This window comes from Varanus komodoensis, unplaced genomic scaffold (genome assembly GCF_004798865.1).
Source record: "Varanus komodoensis strain SLA01 unplaced genomic scaffold, ASM479886v1 scaffold6_2, whole genome shotgun sequence".
NCBI classification, from domain to species: Eukaryota; Metazoa; Chordata; class Lepidosauria; order Squamata; family Varanidae; genus Varanus; species Varanus komodoensis.
The window spans coordinates 5661187-5679950 of record NW_025336346.1 but is presented as its reverse complement, the minus strand read 5'-3'; the positions used below and the strand labels follow the sequence as shown (position 1 = coordinate 5679950).

General features: G+C 42.2%; 1 protein-coding gene across 1 annotated transcript in view; it reads left to right on the top strand.

The window, feature by feature from the left end:
• Positions 1-18764, top strand: part of DNAH1 (dynein axonemal heavy chain 1) — a 134316-nt gene that overhangs the window by 79480 nt on the left and 36072 nt on the right. The window contains exons 43-53 of the mRNA XM_044451247.1: positions 66-223; positions 401-574; positions 2742-2780; positions 8443-8621; positions 9433-9663; positions 10861-11057; positions 12731-12866; positions 15828-16036; positions 17007-17178; positions 17480-17671; positions 18302-18412. Coding sequence (XP_044307182.1) covers positions 66-223; positions 401-574; positions 2742-2780; positions 8443-8621; positions 9433-9663; positions 10861-11057; positions 12731-12866; positions 15828-16036; positions 17007-17178; positions 17480-17671; positions 18302-18412 — 1798 coding nt within the window. The remainder of the gene's footprint in view (positions 1-65; positions 224-400; positions 575-2741; positions 2781-8442; positions 8622-9432; positions 9664-10860; positions 11058-12730; positions 12867-15827; positions 16037-17006; positions 17179-17479; positions 17672-18301; positions 18413-18764) is intronic.

Below are 18764 nucleotides of genomic sequence, written 5' to 3'. Positions count from 1 at the left end.
TTGACTAGAGCACTTCAGACAAGTTTTCTTCTCAGTAATTTTTATTCTTGTCTGGGTATGTGCAGGCGCAAAGGGGTTTTTGGCCCCCCACTTGGCAGATATTTCATATTTTTCATTGATGACTTGAACATGCCAGCACTAGAGACCTATGGTGCCCAGCCCCCCATTGAACTTCTTCGGCAGTGGATGGATCACAACGGCTGGTACGATAGGAAACAAATCGGTACGACTTTAACCTGACTTCTGTAGGTAAAACAGTTTCTTTTCCAGGCCAATCAGCCTGGTTCTAGAGTAACCAGGTATACAGTATGCCTAGTATACAGTTTCCCTTCCCTACTTCATCCTGAAGGAGGCTTTGAATTCATATGTGTTGCCATTCTTCTCTGGAATGTTTTATCAGGTACCTTTAAGAAGTTGGTAGATATTAACTTTGTCGGTGCCATGGGACCACCTGGTGGAGGAAGAAATGCTGTCACCCCACGCCTTACCCGTCATTTCAACTATCTCTCATTCACTGAAATGGAGGATAGCAGCAAGAAGAAAATATTTTCCACCATTTTAAGCAGCTGGATGGGTAGGTTATAAGGACACAGGATTCTTTCTTTCTTTCCTAGCCTCTGATATGCTATGAGATTCAGCAAGTTTTTGACCCAGAGAGCTTGGGCTATGGGGCTGTATAGAAATGTAGATGATGATGATGATGATGATTGATATAAAAAGTAAGATGTTCTTGAAGAGGAACAGTAGTGTTCCATGAGACCATTATTTATTCCCTTCTGTTTATTTAAGATTGCATTTGCTGTCGGGGTAGTGGGGGCGGGGCAGTCAAAGATCTTGGGAGATGCAAACTAAGGGAATATCATTTAGTACACCAAGCTGTGTTGTCGATACTCTGCAAACTTTTGCATTTAATGCGTATCTTCTATTTTCTAGCTGTAATTAGTTAAGGTATTGGATTTGCCTGTCACAAAGCCATACGCAGCCCACCAGCCATGTATTGTGACATGCAAAGGGCTGCTGTCAGCCTGAAACTGCAAAACTGTGGCTTGTCATGTACATAGTAGTCAGTAAACTACATTTGGCTGCATGCATCACAAGCTATGTAAACCTAGTTTAATCCTAGATTCTTTTCAGGAGAGTGAAAAAACAGGTTCTTAGTATTTGTATGCCAAACATAAGATTTATTAGACATTATTTGATGCTGTTTCAACAGTGTTTGTGATTCTGAGCACAAATGTACTGTGTAGGGCTACCAAGACACAAGTGTTATTCCCCCCCCCCCCCCTTTTCAATGAAATAGCATAATACTTTGAAATAGCTGACTAAATATTTTATGCTAGATCTTCTGTTCGGTTTTCTTGGTGAAAGTGAAAAATGGTGTCAGGAAAATGAGGCTAAAAATACAAAGTGTTTTTATTAAAGTTTTTTTTTAATTTTAGGTGGAGACTATACTTTTTGATGTATATTGTAACAGCTCCCTACGCTGCTTAATTCTTGCTAAAATATATTTATATCAAGAAAATATGTGAATTGTTTTTTCAGAAGCTTTATGTTAAATAGGGCTTTATAAGTTAAAAACAGCACCTGGAATTAGGCTTGGAAGCATATAGACAGCCAGTGCAAGCAGGCCACAAACAGAGTTCTATGTTCAGACTCTCTGGTCCCAGGTATTAGTCTGGCTGCTGCATTTTGCACAAGCTGCAGCTTCTGAACAGTCTTTAGCCCTAAGTATAGCACTTTGCAGTAATCTACTGTAGGGAATACCAGAGCATAAATTTCTGAAGCCAGGCTTTCTCTGTCCAGATAGGGGTGTGGCTGGGTCACCAGCAAGAACTGCTAGAAGGCACTCTGTGCCACTGAGGCTACTTGGGGTTCAGGTGACATGTATGGATCAAGGAGCACCACTCAGGCTATCAACTCACTCGTGCATCTCGAACAGGTTGAATACCTTCCATCCAGTCAGGGGAACCACCCACTAACACCATCTCAGTCTTGTCCATATTGCACCTCATTTTATTTGTCCTCATCCAGTCCATTATTGTAGCCAAGCACTGCTTTAGTACATCCACAGCTGAAGATGAAAAAGAGAAATAGACCTGCCTGTCATCAGTGTAAGGATGACAATGTGCTCCAAAACTCTGGATGACTACACCTAATGGTTTCATGTAGATGTCAAAGAACAAGCAGGACAAGCCCAGCCCCTGAGGAACCCCATGTCCGAGAATCCATGGGGCCAAGCAATATGCCCCAAGTACCACCTTCCAGAGCTGACCCTGCAAGTAGAAGTAGAACCACTACAGTGCAGTAGCCCTCCACTTCCAGCTCAGACAGTTAGCCCCAAAGGATACCATGGTCAATGGTATTGAAAGCCGCCGAAAGATCTAGGAGTATAAACAAGGATGCACTTCCACTATCTCTTTCTCAGCATTGGTCATCATACACGGTGACCAAAGCCATTACTGTGCCTGCCCTGTATGAATGGTGTGGGCACCTACTGCTACTGCTGGCAACGCTATGGGCTATAGCTGTGCCCACTGCTAAAACGGTGCAGTTCCCACTCCTGTCTTAGAAAGAGAGATCTACCACATCATTGTTGTTGTTGCAGGCTTCACTTATTTACTGCTTAATGTCAAAATACAGTATGTCCTTGCTACATTTTGTGTAAAAAATTCTTTGCAGAACTGAATGAAAAATGTACCTGTCTTGTGTCAACACTTCTGTATTTCTTTCTTGATTTTTAGCTGGGCGACTAGGAGAAATATGTCACAGAGATCCAGTCCGTAAGTAACCAGAACACTTGCTCAGTCTATCATCTGCATAAGGCTTGGAGAGTATAAGTCTCATTTGCTTGAATGAGAGGGATTTTTTGGACTAAATTCCACAGGACAATAGACACTATTTGCTACTTTTAGGATTATATCAATTTTCCCAGTTGCAATAAAATGGAATATAAAGTCGGGATGCCATGTCTGGCTTACATAAAGCATTACCATGCTCAGTGCTGCAAACATATGTGGTTTATGGACATCAGTGTTGCCCCAGTGTTTGCTGCAGAAAGCAGGTAAATTGCAGTCAACACATGTATGCATGTACACATATATTTAAACTTCCATGTAAGTTTGCCTGGAAATCTTGGTTGGTCTCAGGTCTCTGGATATATGTGTGTGTATGTCTTTCCTAATTTATGTATTGTTGGTGAAAAATGCCAGTGTACATATGACCACGGTAATACCAGTGTACATACACAGAATGAATTTACAACCTAAAGAATAAAACTTTCCCATGGAAGTTGGCTGAGTCCGTGGATAATCTGATATGGGAATAAAAACTGTAAAAAGTGTGCTTAGACGCTTTTAAAGTAGGATTAAATCAGAGGGAACCTTCATCTCTGCGATAAAGAATATTATTCTTAGCTGCCTGAAGCTAATTATTTAAGATTTTGCGGGTGTCTGTTCTTTAGGCTAAAATCTGTGCATGATGGATTAACATGTGTTATTTGCGATCCTAGGGGTTACCAGTGATACCATTCTAAATGTGAAGGATAGCAGAATATTTTTCTGCATTTCTAGTTAAAGTACACTTAACCTTTTACATCATCTTTTTTGTCAGCCAATTAGTGATGTTACACTTTCCCTAACTAGTTTCTAGATTCTTTAATTAATATGAAATGAATAACATGCCTTTAATTATTTTCCTGAAATAACTAGCACACAAAGGCCATTCTGCACTAACGGTTTGGAAAGCAACCATTTCATCATTCTTCGCTGTAGTCTCTGTGCATCACACAAATGGATGCTGCGCCTGCACAGTGACATGTTCAGGAAGATTCCTCTAGCTAAGGCTAGAATGTTTGGTGGGAGGCCTTCATCCCCTTCCCTGTTATATAAATAGGCAGACTCCTACCATTTTCTCAGTTCACTTTCCACTACTGTTTGCAATGCCTCGAGATCTCTATCTATACAATTACCTCAGCCTTTTCCTCAAAAATCTTTCTCATATTTCTTATGGTGTCTTGATCTTCAGATTACCCTTTTTCAATCTTTTCACTCGCATTCACTACCCCCTTTCTTTTTCAAAAACCACTCCCACTTATTTCCGTTACAAAAATTTTTTAAAGCCCTACTATCATCTTTCTCTTATATCCTTACATCTTGTCTTCCTTTCTCCTTCCGAGGGCTCTCAAACTGGTGTTTTGTAAGTGTGCCAAATGCAGCGTCAAGATGCCTTCAAGCGTTGACCACTCTTTATGCCTCCTCTGCTTCAGGAAGGAACATCATGTGGACAATGCCCACACTGCCAGACCATCACCAAGCGGGGGTGATGGCCCCTCAGCTTCAAAAGATGCTGCAAAAAGCACCCATTGACTGGTGCTACAGATAAGCCAAAGCCATCCTACCTCCAATATGCTTAGGAAGCCTAAGGAGAGGATAAAGTACCTTGAGTCCAAGGACCATAAACAGGCTAAACAGCCTCAAAAACTTAAGCAATACTGCTCTACTGGATGTTCCAAGTATTGCAGCTTACCAAACCTCCCAGACACTCAGACCACCTTGTCTGCTCCAATCATGCTACCAACTTGAGCCTCTCCATCCCATCCCCCAACTACTCCAACTTGATCAGACTACACCAGGGTCATACCTGCCCAGGCGGCACCGTTCTTCTCTGAAGGGGAGATTTATGATTCGCCAGCTTGGTCTCCCACCATTGCAGTCTCCCCCATTAGATCGCTGTACACATCACACAATGGAACAAGCTTCAAACTGGTGCTTTCCACACCCCATCCATTTGTTCTGACTTTGTCCAACCCATCACTGATGTCACTCCACAATTCTGTGCGCAACTTCGAACCAATGGCACAATTGTACAGGGGAACCCATACTGGGGAGTATATCCATTCCCAGGCCAATACTTTCCAGGATGCAAATGGGAACATGCTGCAGAGCCACGCAGCTACACATGGCCACCAGTTCCAACTAGACTGATGGAGCATTGGTCCCGCCGAGACCACTCTGACATCCTGAACCCGACCTGGGCACCTCTACTCAACAACAGCTTGAGAGTGTCCAGAGATTGCCTTCTCTGTCAATTGGCTCCAAGTCATCATACCTGATGGACTATGCCTCTGATTCTGACATGGTAGACTCTACAAACCCATCTCTACCTCTCCAGATAATGCTGTCTCCTCCCAAGGCCCAGGGTCTCCAAGGGAAAGCCTTGGTCACTTTTCCAAGCAAGTCCTTTGAATGGTCATATCATTAGTGTCCAGGTTCAACAAACTACAGAGCCTAATGAAGACCTCGTCTATGATTTGGACAGAGGACTCAGCTCCTGTTGCTATACCATTCATACCAATGCTGGCCAGAGTGATGAGGGAACCCTGGGAGCTTCCTAACCAGCCACACCCCACTTCCCACCAACTGGAAGGGATGTACCAGGTACAGGAGAGAGACATTCCCTACCTTTTGTACCATCTGTGCCCAAATTCCATCATCGTTGAATCCACCCAAGGGCAACTGTACAGAGAGCACTCTGCACTGACTGACAGAGAAGGTTGCCACTTAGATGTGATGGCGCAACAGATATACTCCACAATGGGACTGGGCCTCTGCATCTCAAACTATGAAGTTATGATGGGGAGGTACCCGGTCTTCTTGTGGCAGAAAATGGAGGCTCTAGAGGTTTTTCTACCAGATCAACAATGGGAGCTAGCCAGAGTCTTCCTCATGGAGAGCATTCAGTTCTCAAAACAACAGATCACAACAGCATGCCATCAGGTTGACTGTGATTCCAGTCTTAGTCAGTGAGGTCTCAGTTTGATAACATACATATCTTCGGGCAGCTAATCTTCCTCAAGAGATGTGTTCCTGGATTGAGTGCATGCTGTTTGACAGAGGGCATGCTCTCAATCCAGATCTCTTTGACGGCAGTATTCACCAAATGTATGGCTCTGGCATGTGCACATTTCCAACTTCAGGCAGTACAAGTTTACTTCAACTTAGAAGACTCATTGCTGGTTCCCAATACTCAACAGGACATATGTGGTCAATTGAAATTACATGCATTCCTCTTACTCATGGGTCTGTGCATTACCAGCAAAACATTCATGCTTGCTCCTTCACAGACCATCCCATATACTGGAGCAATTCTTCATTCCAAGCCAGCTCAAGCATACCTACCCCAAGACCAGATGGAAAAGCTCATGGCTACAGCCTCTGACCTTCATACCAACCCGAGGTCACCCACTTGGAGAATTCAACAGATCACCCATCACCATAATACATTTTGCCAGGCTGCAAATGCACCTGCTCTAGCTCTGGTTTACAAGGGCATCCCTCCTCGGGTGCAACTTGCAGAGAAAGACTCTAATTCTGCCCATCCATGTATTGGCAAGCCTAGCCTGGTGGATAGACAGCTCGAATCTGTCATAGGGAATTCCATTCCTGCCCTGGGAACTGACAGTGACACTGACCACTAATGCATCCCTCTCCACCAAAGCTCCCATTCCAACCAATACCGGGCTCAAGGGACTTGGTCCAGGCACAAAAAGACGCTCCATATAAAAGGCCTGGAGCTGCTGGACATGTACAAAGCACTCATTGCTCTACAGAAAGTGAATATGGGACTGGTGCATTCACTGGTCCCAAGGCGCCGGCTTGCTCTCAAGGAAATCGTTTTGGACTTGCTCAAAGAAAAGGATCTCTGTGCATGCATGCCCCTGCCTTTCTGCACGTGCACTCCACTCCCCGTCCCGGCCCACACCCCCTGCCCGCACTGCCTTGGCAGCCTGTGCCCATCCCTGACACCTTTCAACTGGCCCCTTATTCAAAAAGTTTGAGGACCCCTGACTTAATCCAACCTCTATCAAGGAGCTTCCTAACCCAGCCACTCCGTCTTCAGAGGTCCTATTGAAGGCTACTCAGCTTCTCTCACCCTCACTCATGAGACTTCATGATAGGCCTCAAAGCCTGAATCCTCCTGTCCAATCCATCATCACCAGTGGGAGTCTCTCCATAGTCTTACATGTACTAACAAGGACACCATTCAAACTGCTCATTCTCATGGACTTTCACCTCAACTTGGAAGGTCTCCTTCCTGGTGGACATTACCTCGGCTTGTAGAGTGCACCAATTCTGTGCACTATGGATAGATCCTCCATGCTTGACTTTCCACAAGGAAAAAGTGGCACCCCATCCCAATCCATCCTTTCTCCCTAAGGTCTTTTCCTCCTTTCATATAAATCAAGAAATAGTACTCCTGCCATTCTACCCATAACTGCCTACAGACATTGTAAGGGCACTGCATACGCTTGTCATTTGCTGCGTGCTAGCTTGTTTTGGTCCCAGTTTGCAGACCAGTTGGTTCCCAACACCTTGGACACTGGATTGTAGAGTCAGTTTAATTAGCATACCACCTAGTGTACTGGGACTTGCCACAGCTTGATGTGAGAGTCAAATAGGATTGCTCCTTTGGTCTGGCTGTGTTGTCACCCATTCTCTTGTAATGACACCTCTCACCTCCTTTAATGGTATGCTTGCTTGTCACCGATATGTGTGATGCACAGAGAACATGATGAAGAAAGGCGGGTTGCATATTTGTAACTGTCGTTCTTCAAGTTGTCATCTGTGCATTCACACAACCACCTGCCAGCCCCATGTCGGTGTTGGTGGATAGACGTTTTTCCCTCTTTTTACCTACTATTTACATAATGATAGGACACTTAGGGACCTACACATAGGGCAAACAACGGTCTCCAGTTGGACTGAGAAAATGGTGGAAGCCCACCTATTTATATAACAGGGAAGGGGAGGTGGGGCTCCCACCAAAAATTCTAGGCTTAGATAGAGGAATCTTCCCAAATGTGGCTCTGCACAGGTGCAGCACCCATACGTGTGATGCACAGATGACCACTCAAAGAATGACAGTTACCGGTATGCAACCTGCCTTTCTCTAGCAACCATGATTGTGTAGGCAAAAAAATATTATTAAGGTGTTAAACTTCTGTCCCCACCTGCAGCTCCTTTGATGACAGTAGGGCTCAGAGATGGACCTCAGAAGTGAAATGGAGTTCTCAAAGAGCTTACATCCAGGCCTTTGGGGGCATTTGAGGTCATAACCAATATCCTTGATCGAGCCCCAAAAGAAATACATTAATCTGTGAAAGTGGTAAAAGTCTGCAATGGACCATCCATTTTGCTGTCACTGTAAAGCCCCCTGGCAGCCACATTTTGTACAAACCAAACTGAACAAAACCTGGAGTGGCCAAAATCATGCCCCAAGTGCAGATTCATCAGCAATATATGCTGAGGGAATAGGTGATATCTAGGTAGCACTAAATCTATTTTTGCATTGATAATCTTACTGTGTCTCAAGGCTGCTTTATTTTGGTTTTTCCACTATTGATTTTCCCTGGCTTGAAAAGTTTTCACTGTGATGCTTTTTTAGCTGGATGCCCTCAACTGGAGGAACTCAATGGACCCCTTGTTGATGCAACCATACGAGTGTATGCCACCATCACATCCCAACTGTTGCCTACCCCGGCAAAGTCTCATTATACATTTAATCTGAGGGATCTTTCCAAGGTTTTCCAAGGGATGCTCATGGCAGAACCTTCCAAAATTGGGGTGAGTGCACCTCTCTTGATATCCAGTCCATGGTACAAATTCCAGCTGAATAGATATTGCATAGCATTTCCTAATAAATTAATTTCCCTATAGTTATTTCTTTGCATGCATTTTATACTACCCAGCATAAACAAAACACATTCTATTTTCCTCTAGGATTTGCAGCTGATATCCCTTTGGATTGTGATTGTGCTGAACTGGGGGAGAAACTCTGAGATAGTTTTTCCCTCTTTGGTGGCAGTGATAAGTGAATCAAATCTTTATAATTCAACCATAGTCATCCTGCCTCATGAGTGCTTTAGCCTGCAGTTATCTGTTGTGCAACATGACCATGAAAAAGACAAAATTTATTTGGGTATCCAAGAATACTTCTAATTACTAACTCCAGAATCAGTGTTATGGATTTATCTATCCTTCCAGCATTCCCAATTTCTCACCCATTAATTTAAAGAGATTATCTCCATGTAATTCAGATTGGAAAAGAGAAGTTTCCTATTCTATTAACATCAAAGTTGGATCAGTGCCTTAGGAAAAAATGTAACAAGAGAAAACCTAGGAATTCATAACTGATTTCAGATTATATTTTAGGAAAACTGCTGGCTCCCTCTGTGTGTGTGTGTGTGTTGTTTTTGTTTTTGTGGCATTAACCCCTCCGTAGATAGTCTGAGATGCTTACTATTTTGAAAAGAAATGTAGAGTTCCATTATGCTTCTATTTTCCTCCAGAAATTTCAGATTAGAACATTATTTAAGGTCCTGTGGGTAGCAAGAAAAGAGTACTTTTTAAGTTTGGCACTGGAATTCTTTGCCAGGATAAACTTCCCCTGCTGAGGCTGTGGTATCATGAGAACTGCCGTGTGTTCCGTGACCGCCTAGTTAACGAGGAGGACCGAATTTGGTTTGATGACCTGATGAAGAGCATGATGCTGGAATGGGAAACTACCTTTGAGGAAGTTGTTCCTTATGAGCCCCTTCTCTATGGGGATTTCATGATGCCTGGTGCAGATGTGAAGCTTTATGAAGTGATAGATGACAAAAACAAGGTAGGAGGCTTATATGAGGCTTCTCCACTTTTCTATTCCTTTCCTCCTTATTTATTTATTTTATTAATTTATTAAAACATTTCTATGCCGCCCCTTGCCGAGGCCTCCTTAATTCTTCACATCCTTAATTCACTATGTGCAACATATAATGTGGGTGCAGTTAATAGAAGCATAAGGTGTCCTCCTGAGTGTCTAGAATATCTTTGACATGCAGGGTTCACATGGCAGGCTCATTGTAGAAGCTGTTATGATTTCTTCTGCAAAAAAGGCTAAGGTTGTACAAGGATAGACTGAGCTCTAGAAGCATGCTGTGAATGATAGATGAACCTGGATAGATGAAGACTGAACAGACCTACTTTATGCTGCTTTGCCCAGATGCCCCCTGCTTCCTTCGGTGTTCAGGCAAGTAATAAAGAACAGTTGGGAATCTGCTATGCAGATGACTTGAGTACAGTTCTTAGGCTTGGAAAATGCAATAAGCTAGGAAGGGGAACAAGTTTTATGTTCCAAGTACTGCAGTGAATGCCATTAAAATCTTTACAGCTGACCTTTGCAAGTAATTACCCTTCCTGCAGAACTCCCAAGTGGAAGGATATTGTGTATACTGAGAAAATGTTAATTCAGTAAAGGGTAAAAGTATAAAGATTTTAATAAGGAACCGTGTAGTACTTTGCATTCACTGCCATGTAGCAAAGGATAATAATGATAACAGTATGCTTTTTTTCATGACCACTAAGTGAATTACATTCATTAATTATTCCAAGCTCTTAGGCAGGCAAAGGATTGTCACACCCATTGCTTAGACAGACAAGTTGTGGCTAATGGATCAGATGACTTAACCAAGGCCTAAAACCTGAGATCCATCTTCTCAAGTCCTCACCATTCTGTTGCTCTAACCCCTGTTGGGCTTCGAGGCAGTTTACAGTGGACTCTATTTCAGCAGTGACTCTACTTGTGCAGCATTTTGGCTGGGTAAAGCAAGCTTGTTTGCTCCTCTTTTCTGAAAGGTGTAAATCTTGGATCAAGGTCTGTTGGTTTGTTTGTTTGTTTCATTCCACTGACTAGACTTTCTAAAGCAGTTAATACTCTTTTCTTCATGCCTGGGGGTCTGACGTACACAGGGATGGGTGGCCTCCTTAAAAGTGCTGTTCTTAGTTGTTCTTAGTTTTATTATTTTTCCTCTCTTCTTCATCACAGCTTATGCATACAATTGAGGAATACATGGAGGAATACAATCAGATCAACACGACAAAGATGAAGCTCGTGCTCTTCATGGATGCTATGCAGCACATTTGCCGCATCACTCGTATTCTGCGCCAGGCACTGGGCAATGCTCTTCTTTTGGGTGTTGGTGGCAGTGGAAGGCAATCTCTTACCAAGTTAGCATCCCACATGTAAGATATGAATGCAGGTTACACATTTCTAAGCCAGCAGGCTGTGGCAGGATTCTCTGGAAGGCAGGGCAGTTAAGAAAGGTGGCTCTCCAGCGGTTCTGGGGTGGGCTAACCTATAGATTTGGCAAGTGCAGTGCATAAAAACATGGATAAGCTATAAATAAGAATAACCCATGTGACTGTTGCAGCTAAAAATGAGAAGGGAATTGCCCAGGTCAGATCAATGTGCATTAAATGTCCTGCACATAAGCCAATCCCAACATTTTATCCAGGAAAAATAACACAAAATTCTCAAAGAGCTTAAGTGATTTATTCATGCAGCTGTTTTGGAATAAAATTCCCCATTCAGGGCCATTTATTCATCTTACCAGCAACCTGTAACCAAAGTTTGATGTAGCAGAGGAGAATGTCAAAAGAGCTCATTGTTGCAGAAAGAATGAATTGTGTTTTTTCCTGAGTTCAGTGTTTCTCCTATTTGTTAGTTTGGTGAATTGGCATTATATCCAAACATGCGGATGTCAGGAAGGCCCAAAGGTGGAACAAGTGCACTAGGTGGGCAGTGAGATGCAATTCTCCTTTTCTTTGTATGGGAACCTTATCTCATTGATGAAGGAAATCACCCCTTTGGTCACTGAAATGCAACCAAAGTTATCCCTTCAAGTATATCCCCATATTTCTTTTTTTCTCTATTTGTAATATTGTGTGCTCATCTTCCCTTAATGGGATTGTGTGTTCTGTGGGCTGTATCTCTCCACAAGCAGTGAGCCTTTTCCAATGTATTGAAGATTTATTCATTCATTCATAAAATTATTTGAGAGTCACTCTTTAGGTTCCCCAAGGTAATTTACAATTCAAAACTTTTAAAAATTTAAAACACTATCATAACAGAGCAAATTAAGAAGAGATAAAATACAGCATTTTAAATTCAAAGAATGGAATTAATACATTTAATATCACCCAAAAGCCATCTGGAACATAAAGTTTTTAACAGCCTACCTAAACTAAACAATGTATTTTAGCATCTTTAGGGAGAGAATTCTACGGTTTGAGATCCACCACAGTCTCTATCCAGGGTTCCTGTTCACATCATGGTGGAACACAGAGAAAGGATTTGTTCTGAAACAGAACAAGAACTGCAGAAGTTTTCACATGGTCTTTCACATCTCTTAGCCCCAAACCATTTAGGGCTTTATAGGTAAGAACCAGCACTTGGAATGGTGCCTGGAATCAAACTGGTGGCTGGTGCAAAACTGAAACAGTCAAGAAAACATGCACCAGAAAGAACTGGCTGCCATGTTTTGCACTAGGTGCATTTTCCAAGCACACTTCAAAGGCAAACCCACCCAGATCATGTTACAGGAGTAATTAAGGTATATTTTCACCATGAAAGGTTTTTGTGAACCTCTAGAAGTATTTTTGTTACAAAGGCCCAGCTATAGCCACTATGCAAAGAAGTGATATATTTAGACAGAATACAACCACGGAACATTTTCTTGACATTTTCCTGACTGAATTTTTTTGCTGGTAAAATCATTATTTCATTTAAAAGTCAATCAGAAATCTGTCGAGAAAATGGCAAAGAGGATAGTTCCTATGTATGTGCTTCTTCCTTTTATACATACTACTTTATTGAATCATAGCCTATACAGTGATTCCGATTCTTTCCTTTTCAGAGCTGATTATGAATGTTTTCAGATAGAACTTTCCAAGAATTATGGGATAACCGAGTGGAGAGAAGATATCAAAAAGATCATGCTGAAAGCTGGCTTGCAAAGCCAGCAAATTACATTTCTATTTACAGATACACAGGTAATCAAATCTGCACATACAAGAACTGATTTTGCTTCATGCACTAGTATTCTAGTGCTTTACATCAGGGATAGAGAACCTTTGATCCCTCACATCCTTTTCCATGAAAGAAAAGTTGTTATCTCCATTCAGCAGGTGATTGGAGATGAAAACATTTGCCTTCTTAGTTCTAAAAATAGACTCCATTTCTCAGGGACCTTCTCCACAATTCAATCTGAACCTCAAGCCAAAAAGGGTTTCCCAGACCTGTTTTATATGAACTGTGCTTAGATTTGTCCCAAGGCAATCACCCCATATCATTTTTTTAACAAATCTTGGCTAAGCAGTGTTAACTTGGAAAACTGACATGTAAATGTATATGTGAGCACTTCCTGAAAACCAAAAATGGCAAAATACTACTGCATACCTCTAGATGTTTTAGATTACAGCTCCCATCAGTCCCAGACAGCTTGGAAATAGTCAGGAATGATGGAAGTGCAGTCTAAAGCATCTGGGGAGCTCACCCAAGGTAGCTCACCCAAGCTCTGGTGCTCATTCAGACAAATCATGGATGGATCTTTTGTTCATATTTGTTCAGACACAGAAGTAAAACACATTGAGGTTAGTGGGACTTACTCTCAGAGAAGAAAATATAGAATTGTAGCTTTAAGCCTCATGTTTGCATGTGTGATAGTTCCACTCACACAATTCTCCATCCGTAGTCTGAAATCTATTCCACAGATAAGAGTCATTGCAAAGAATAAAAACACTGCTGTGCATTTGTGTGCAAGATTTCAAGGAATTACATGCATTGTTATCTCTTAATATCATGCTTATAATAGTTCATTCCTTCAAGCAGATTAAAGCCATGTTGAAGCAGTCCAACAGTTCTGTGGGTCTGCTCTGGTAAGAAATTGGCTTGCCCATGGCTGCACAGTGGACTTCATAAGGATTTCCACTTACATACCTGGTGCAAATTAGTGTATCATTCTGACTATTAAATAATTGAAAAGAGAATGAAGAAAACAGATTACAAAATGGGGTAGCACTACTGTTGAAGAAAGAAATATCCTTGCCATGCACTGGGGCAGCCTGTCCCAACCTCCAGATGCTGTGGACTGCAACTCTCATTACCCCTGCCCACCCATTGGCCATGTTGGCAGGAGGTGGTGGGTCTTTTAATGCAAAACACCTGGAGGGCACTAAGATGTGGAAAAGCTGCTCTGAAGCATTAAGGATACTGCTAATAATGAGAAGGCTCACAGACATGACCACCAAACATTGTTGGTTATGTTTGGTTGTTCTTCAGATCATGTGAGCATCTAATGGTGACTAACTTGTGTGCCTTATTGTGTTTGCCAGCCATGATAAGATACAAAGGTCTGTTCTAGGTTTTCTTTGTACTACCATTGTTGTTGCATTGTCAGAACCCAGACAACATGATCCATGATCATAATTTGGTGATTCTGTCCTGAGCGACAGAATAAGCAAGCTGTTTGCCAGACCCTAACCTGACTGGCACTTCGATGCAACTCTCAGAGGTGTCCATGACTGCCACTCTGCCCTACTGCAGCTTTGAGCTTGAGGCAGCTATGAGAGTGGATCAGCAGCCCAACCTATTTCTGGAAAACACTGTTCTCCAGCAGGAGGCAAGGGTGAAGGCTCCATTTCATACAGCTGCCCCAGGCTCAAGGGAACAATGCTGAGTGGACCAGGCACCCCTCCTTTTCCTGCCTGAGAATTGACCACCTGGGTGAGGTCTGGTGATCAGCTCTGTAACAATGCCTCATGCTCAGGGCAGTACCATGGCACAGATAGCTTGCTGCCCCCTGTCTGAGAGCAGATTTCTCAGAAAGGCAGGAACTGGTGATCAATTCTGCCTCCTCCTGCCCATGGACAGGAGGGAGGAGCCCACAAACTGCTGTGCAGGCTTGTCCCATGCTTGGGGGAGTGCCATGGAGTGGATTGGGCGGCCTGGCCTCAATTCTCCTGCTGCCAGACCTCCTGGGAAGGAGCCAGCAGTCCAGTCTGAGGCTCTGCCTCAAGACCAGGACCATGGTACTGAGTGGATCGGGTAAATCCATTTCCTGCTCCAAAAGTCTCCTTTGCAGCAGGAAGTAGAAAAGCCTGGTCAGCTTCCTAAACCTTCCTTCTGTGCTTCAGGGCCCAAGCCTTGTTTGCACAACAGGAACTCTCTGAAAGCTGCCAAAATAGGCTCAGAGAGGAGCCTCCTGTCTCCCTGCAGTGCCCCCTGGGATATCAGGAGGAAGGAGGGGGAAGGAGCAGGGATGCAACAAGGCACCTATGCTGAGCCACCTCATCTGTCAAGCTCATCATGGGCAATTGGCGCGTGACAGCAGTCCATCATGATGATTTACTACAATGTGCAATCCTGCCCAATAAGTAAACCGGTATTTCAAAAGTCAGAGTATGCTATAATGGGGAAGGCACAGAGGACGTTGTATGTTTCTTCAGCATTCTCATGCTAAAAATATCTAATAGTTGTCCATGCCTTCCAATAGCAGTGGATGTAACCTTGAAGAAGAGCATTTCCCCAGGTCCTGAATATTGTGCATCTACTAGTGAAGAAACATGGTATCATTAAAACATGTGTGCAGGGATTACAGAAGACATGCAGATTGCAAGAAACTATGTGTAGAAAAGCAAATAAAGTTAGGATGGATTCAAAAGATGCCACACAGTTTTCAAATGTTAGTCCAGTCTCTAAATCACTGCTTCAGAATAACAAAAAAATGTTTTCATTTCATTCTCTCTTCTGTGCAGATTTCATCCCATTAAATGGGCTATTGATTTTTATTTACATGCGAGTGCAATCTGTGTAACTTAGATTTTTCCATTCCAAATCACTGAAGTTTCCTGTTTGAGCAGAAAGATGAGATTGTTAGGATGCACATTTATGAGGTTAAAACTATGGGTACAAAGGTACAGTTATCAATGGAACTGGTTTTATTTTGTCTTTAGATCAAAAATGAGTCCTTTCTTGAGGATATCAACAATCTCCTGAATTCAGGAGACATACCCAACCTGTATGCCCCAGATGAACAGGACCAAATCATGACCACTATGAAACCTATCGTTCAGGACCAGGGTCTTCAGCCTACCAAGGCCAACTTGATGGCTGTGTACACAGGGAGAGTGCGCAGCAATATCCATACAGTCTTGTGCATGAGGTATGAGCTAACCTAGTCCATAACTTGGGAAGTGCAGATTTTTCCTAATACATGCATTTTTGTAAGCAATTTTCCCTAACATACACATTTTTGCAAGTAATTTCCCTAATACTATGCATTCTTTTTCCTAATATAATACAGTTTTGTTCATTGGAGAACACTACTAAAAAAAATAGAGAAATGGGAATTTGAAAGAACAATTGATTTAAGTTTTCATATTGGGTCAAAATTTGAACTTTATGTAAGTTTGTGAAATAAATGAATTTCTCCTTCTCCTTTGTCTAGAGTCTCTTTTTCCAACCTGGTGTCCTCCAGATGTTTTAGATTACAACTTTCAACATTCATAACTACTGATCATGCTGTTTGGTTATGACGGGAGTTGAAATCCAAAATAGTTGCAGGGCACCAAGTCCTCCTTTCTCCTGGGTAGATTATCTTTCTTCATTTATAGCTATATTGTACTGAAAGTTGTATCTAAAGTCAACATATTACCCTGTAGGAGCTAAGAGACTATGGCTTTGAGTCTTGGGCCTGTGTCTGAGGTCCACAACTGCTGGATGTATCAAAGCTTATATTTCCCTCACTTAGAAAGCACAGTGCTTATTTATGTATAATGACGTTCTACCAGGGGCACGGCAATCTTGGTAGCTTTCAATAACAATATTTCTGTGGAAGCAATCTGTGGAGTGCCTAGTATGAATATCAGCACTTGGGATTACCAAGCCTTGTGGTAGTCTTAAGTAGGTTAAAGCCTCAGTTATTGAAGTAGGAATTGCTCATTCTTATTGGTTTAATAGGTACTATATTCCTGCAATTTTTAACAAGGTCTTTATGTATTCGTTTGGTATGGTCTTTCCTGCTGAAAGTCCTGTACTGCTTATAGTACATCCAAATTTGAAAGAAATGGATTGGTCCAAGTCTGTTCTAATAAGGTCTTGCCCATTCTCTCTGTTGCTTTCATATTCTGTAGCCCTATTGGAGAGGTATTCCGAGCCCGACTCAGGCAGTTCCCATCCCTAGTGAACTGTTGCACCATTGATTGGTTTAATGAGTGGCCTGCAGAAGCCCTGGAATCAGTTGCTGCCTCTTTTTTAAATGAGATCCCAGATTCTGAAACTACCCCAGAAATTATAAAGGGAATGGTAAGTGCCTTTCTTAAAACTGTCGATGGTATGCATGAAAGATTGCAGCTCCCTAATATACTCTTTTTATTATATTTATATTTCACCTTTTTCCTCAAAATGTTTGGTATACTCTGCTCGCATTTGGAACAGTTGTCACTCCTTTATTTCTTTCCATTCAATGCCAATCCTTTAGGAAAATGCTAATTTCTAAGTGTCAAAATTACATATTTTAATTCTGTGGATCACATTTGGTAATCACATACTATTCTCTTCTTAATGTTAGGAACTTCTAAAGGTATGTGTTTTCTACCTCTTACAGATAGAGATGTGTGTAGAAATTCATCAGAGTGTAGCAGTTAAATGTAAGGCATATCTGGCAGAACTGGCAAGACATAATTATGTCACTCCGAAAAGTTATCTGGAGTTACTGAGCATCTTCACCACCTTGATAGGAACAAAGAAACAGGAGCTGAAAGTTGCCAAGAACAGAATGAAGAGTGGATTGGACAAGGTGGGTTCCCTCCGATCTTGGGGCTTCCATCACTTTTGTTGAACAATAAATCTAGAGCAATAGACACCCATCTTGATCCCCACCCACATTCAAGGGGCACTTCAGAGTAACCTAATGCATTATAGAAGAGATAACCGGTCATGATCAGGGCCTGAAGCAACCATTCCTAGTTTCTATGAGAATTGTTTTGCTCCTCATAGGTGTCTCAACCAATTCCCACACCAAAACGTGCCAGAACATATAGATACCAAGGAAAAAAAACTAGCAGCCATTTGACTAGGAAAACTGTTGATTCTAAGCTGACTTTTTAAAAGGGACAATAGCCATCTCTAGTTAAGTATTTTTACATGCAGTTGATATCAGTGGGAGAGTTAAGCACATGTTTAAAATCCTCCCAATGAATTTGGTGTGATTTTAAAATTCATAACTTGGGGAAATTGTCTTCAAGATGTATTAGTATTTTGGGCTCAGCCTCAGCTAAACAACAGATGCTTTGTTCAATCAACCATAGGGCCACTTTTAAGATTTTTTCCCCACCTGTACTGTTCTGGATATGGCAGCAATAGATTATTCTATTCTTCACTTAAATGTGGGGCATATGAGGATGGATCTTATTTTCTTTCCCTCTAGCTTTTGCGAACAGCAGAAGATGTAGCAAAAATGCAGGAAGAGCTAGAATTAGCACGTCCCCTGCTGGCAGAGGCTGCTAAAGACACATTGGTGACCATGGAACAAATACAGGTATACAGTGTACCTTCAGAAACTAGTACAAAAGAGGCAGGCGTTGCCAGGAGAAGTGGTGAAGGAAGAGAGCCTGATCATCAGAAAATGTTGGGCTTCGTTATCCCACTAGCCTTATACTGAGCACTGCATTTCGGCACTGCTTTCACTCAGCACGAGCCCCACAACTAAAGAGCATGGCAGCACGGTTGGCGTTTCCTTTAAAGGGCAGCAAACTGTTATTATTTATGATTTTTTACTTTAAGAGAAGGGATGCCATTTGGATATTTAATTTATTGTTGTAAGCCGCCCCGAGGCTTCGGCGAATGGGGCGGCATAAAAATGTTTTAATAAATAAATAATAAATAAATAA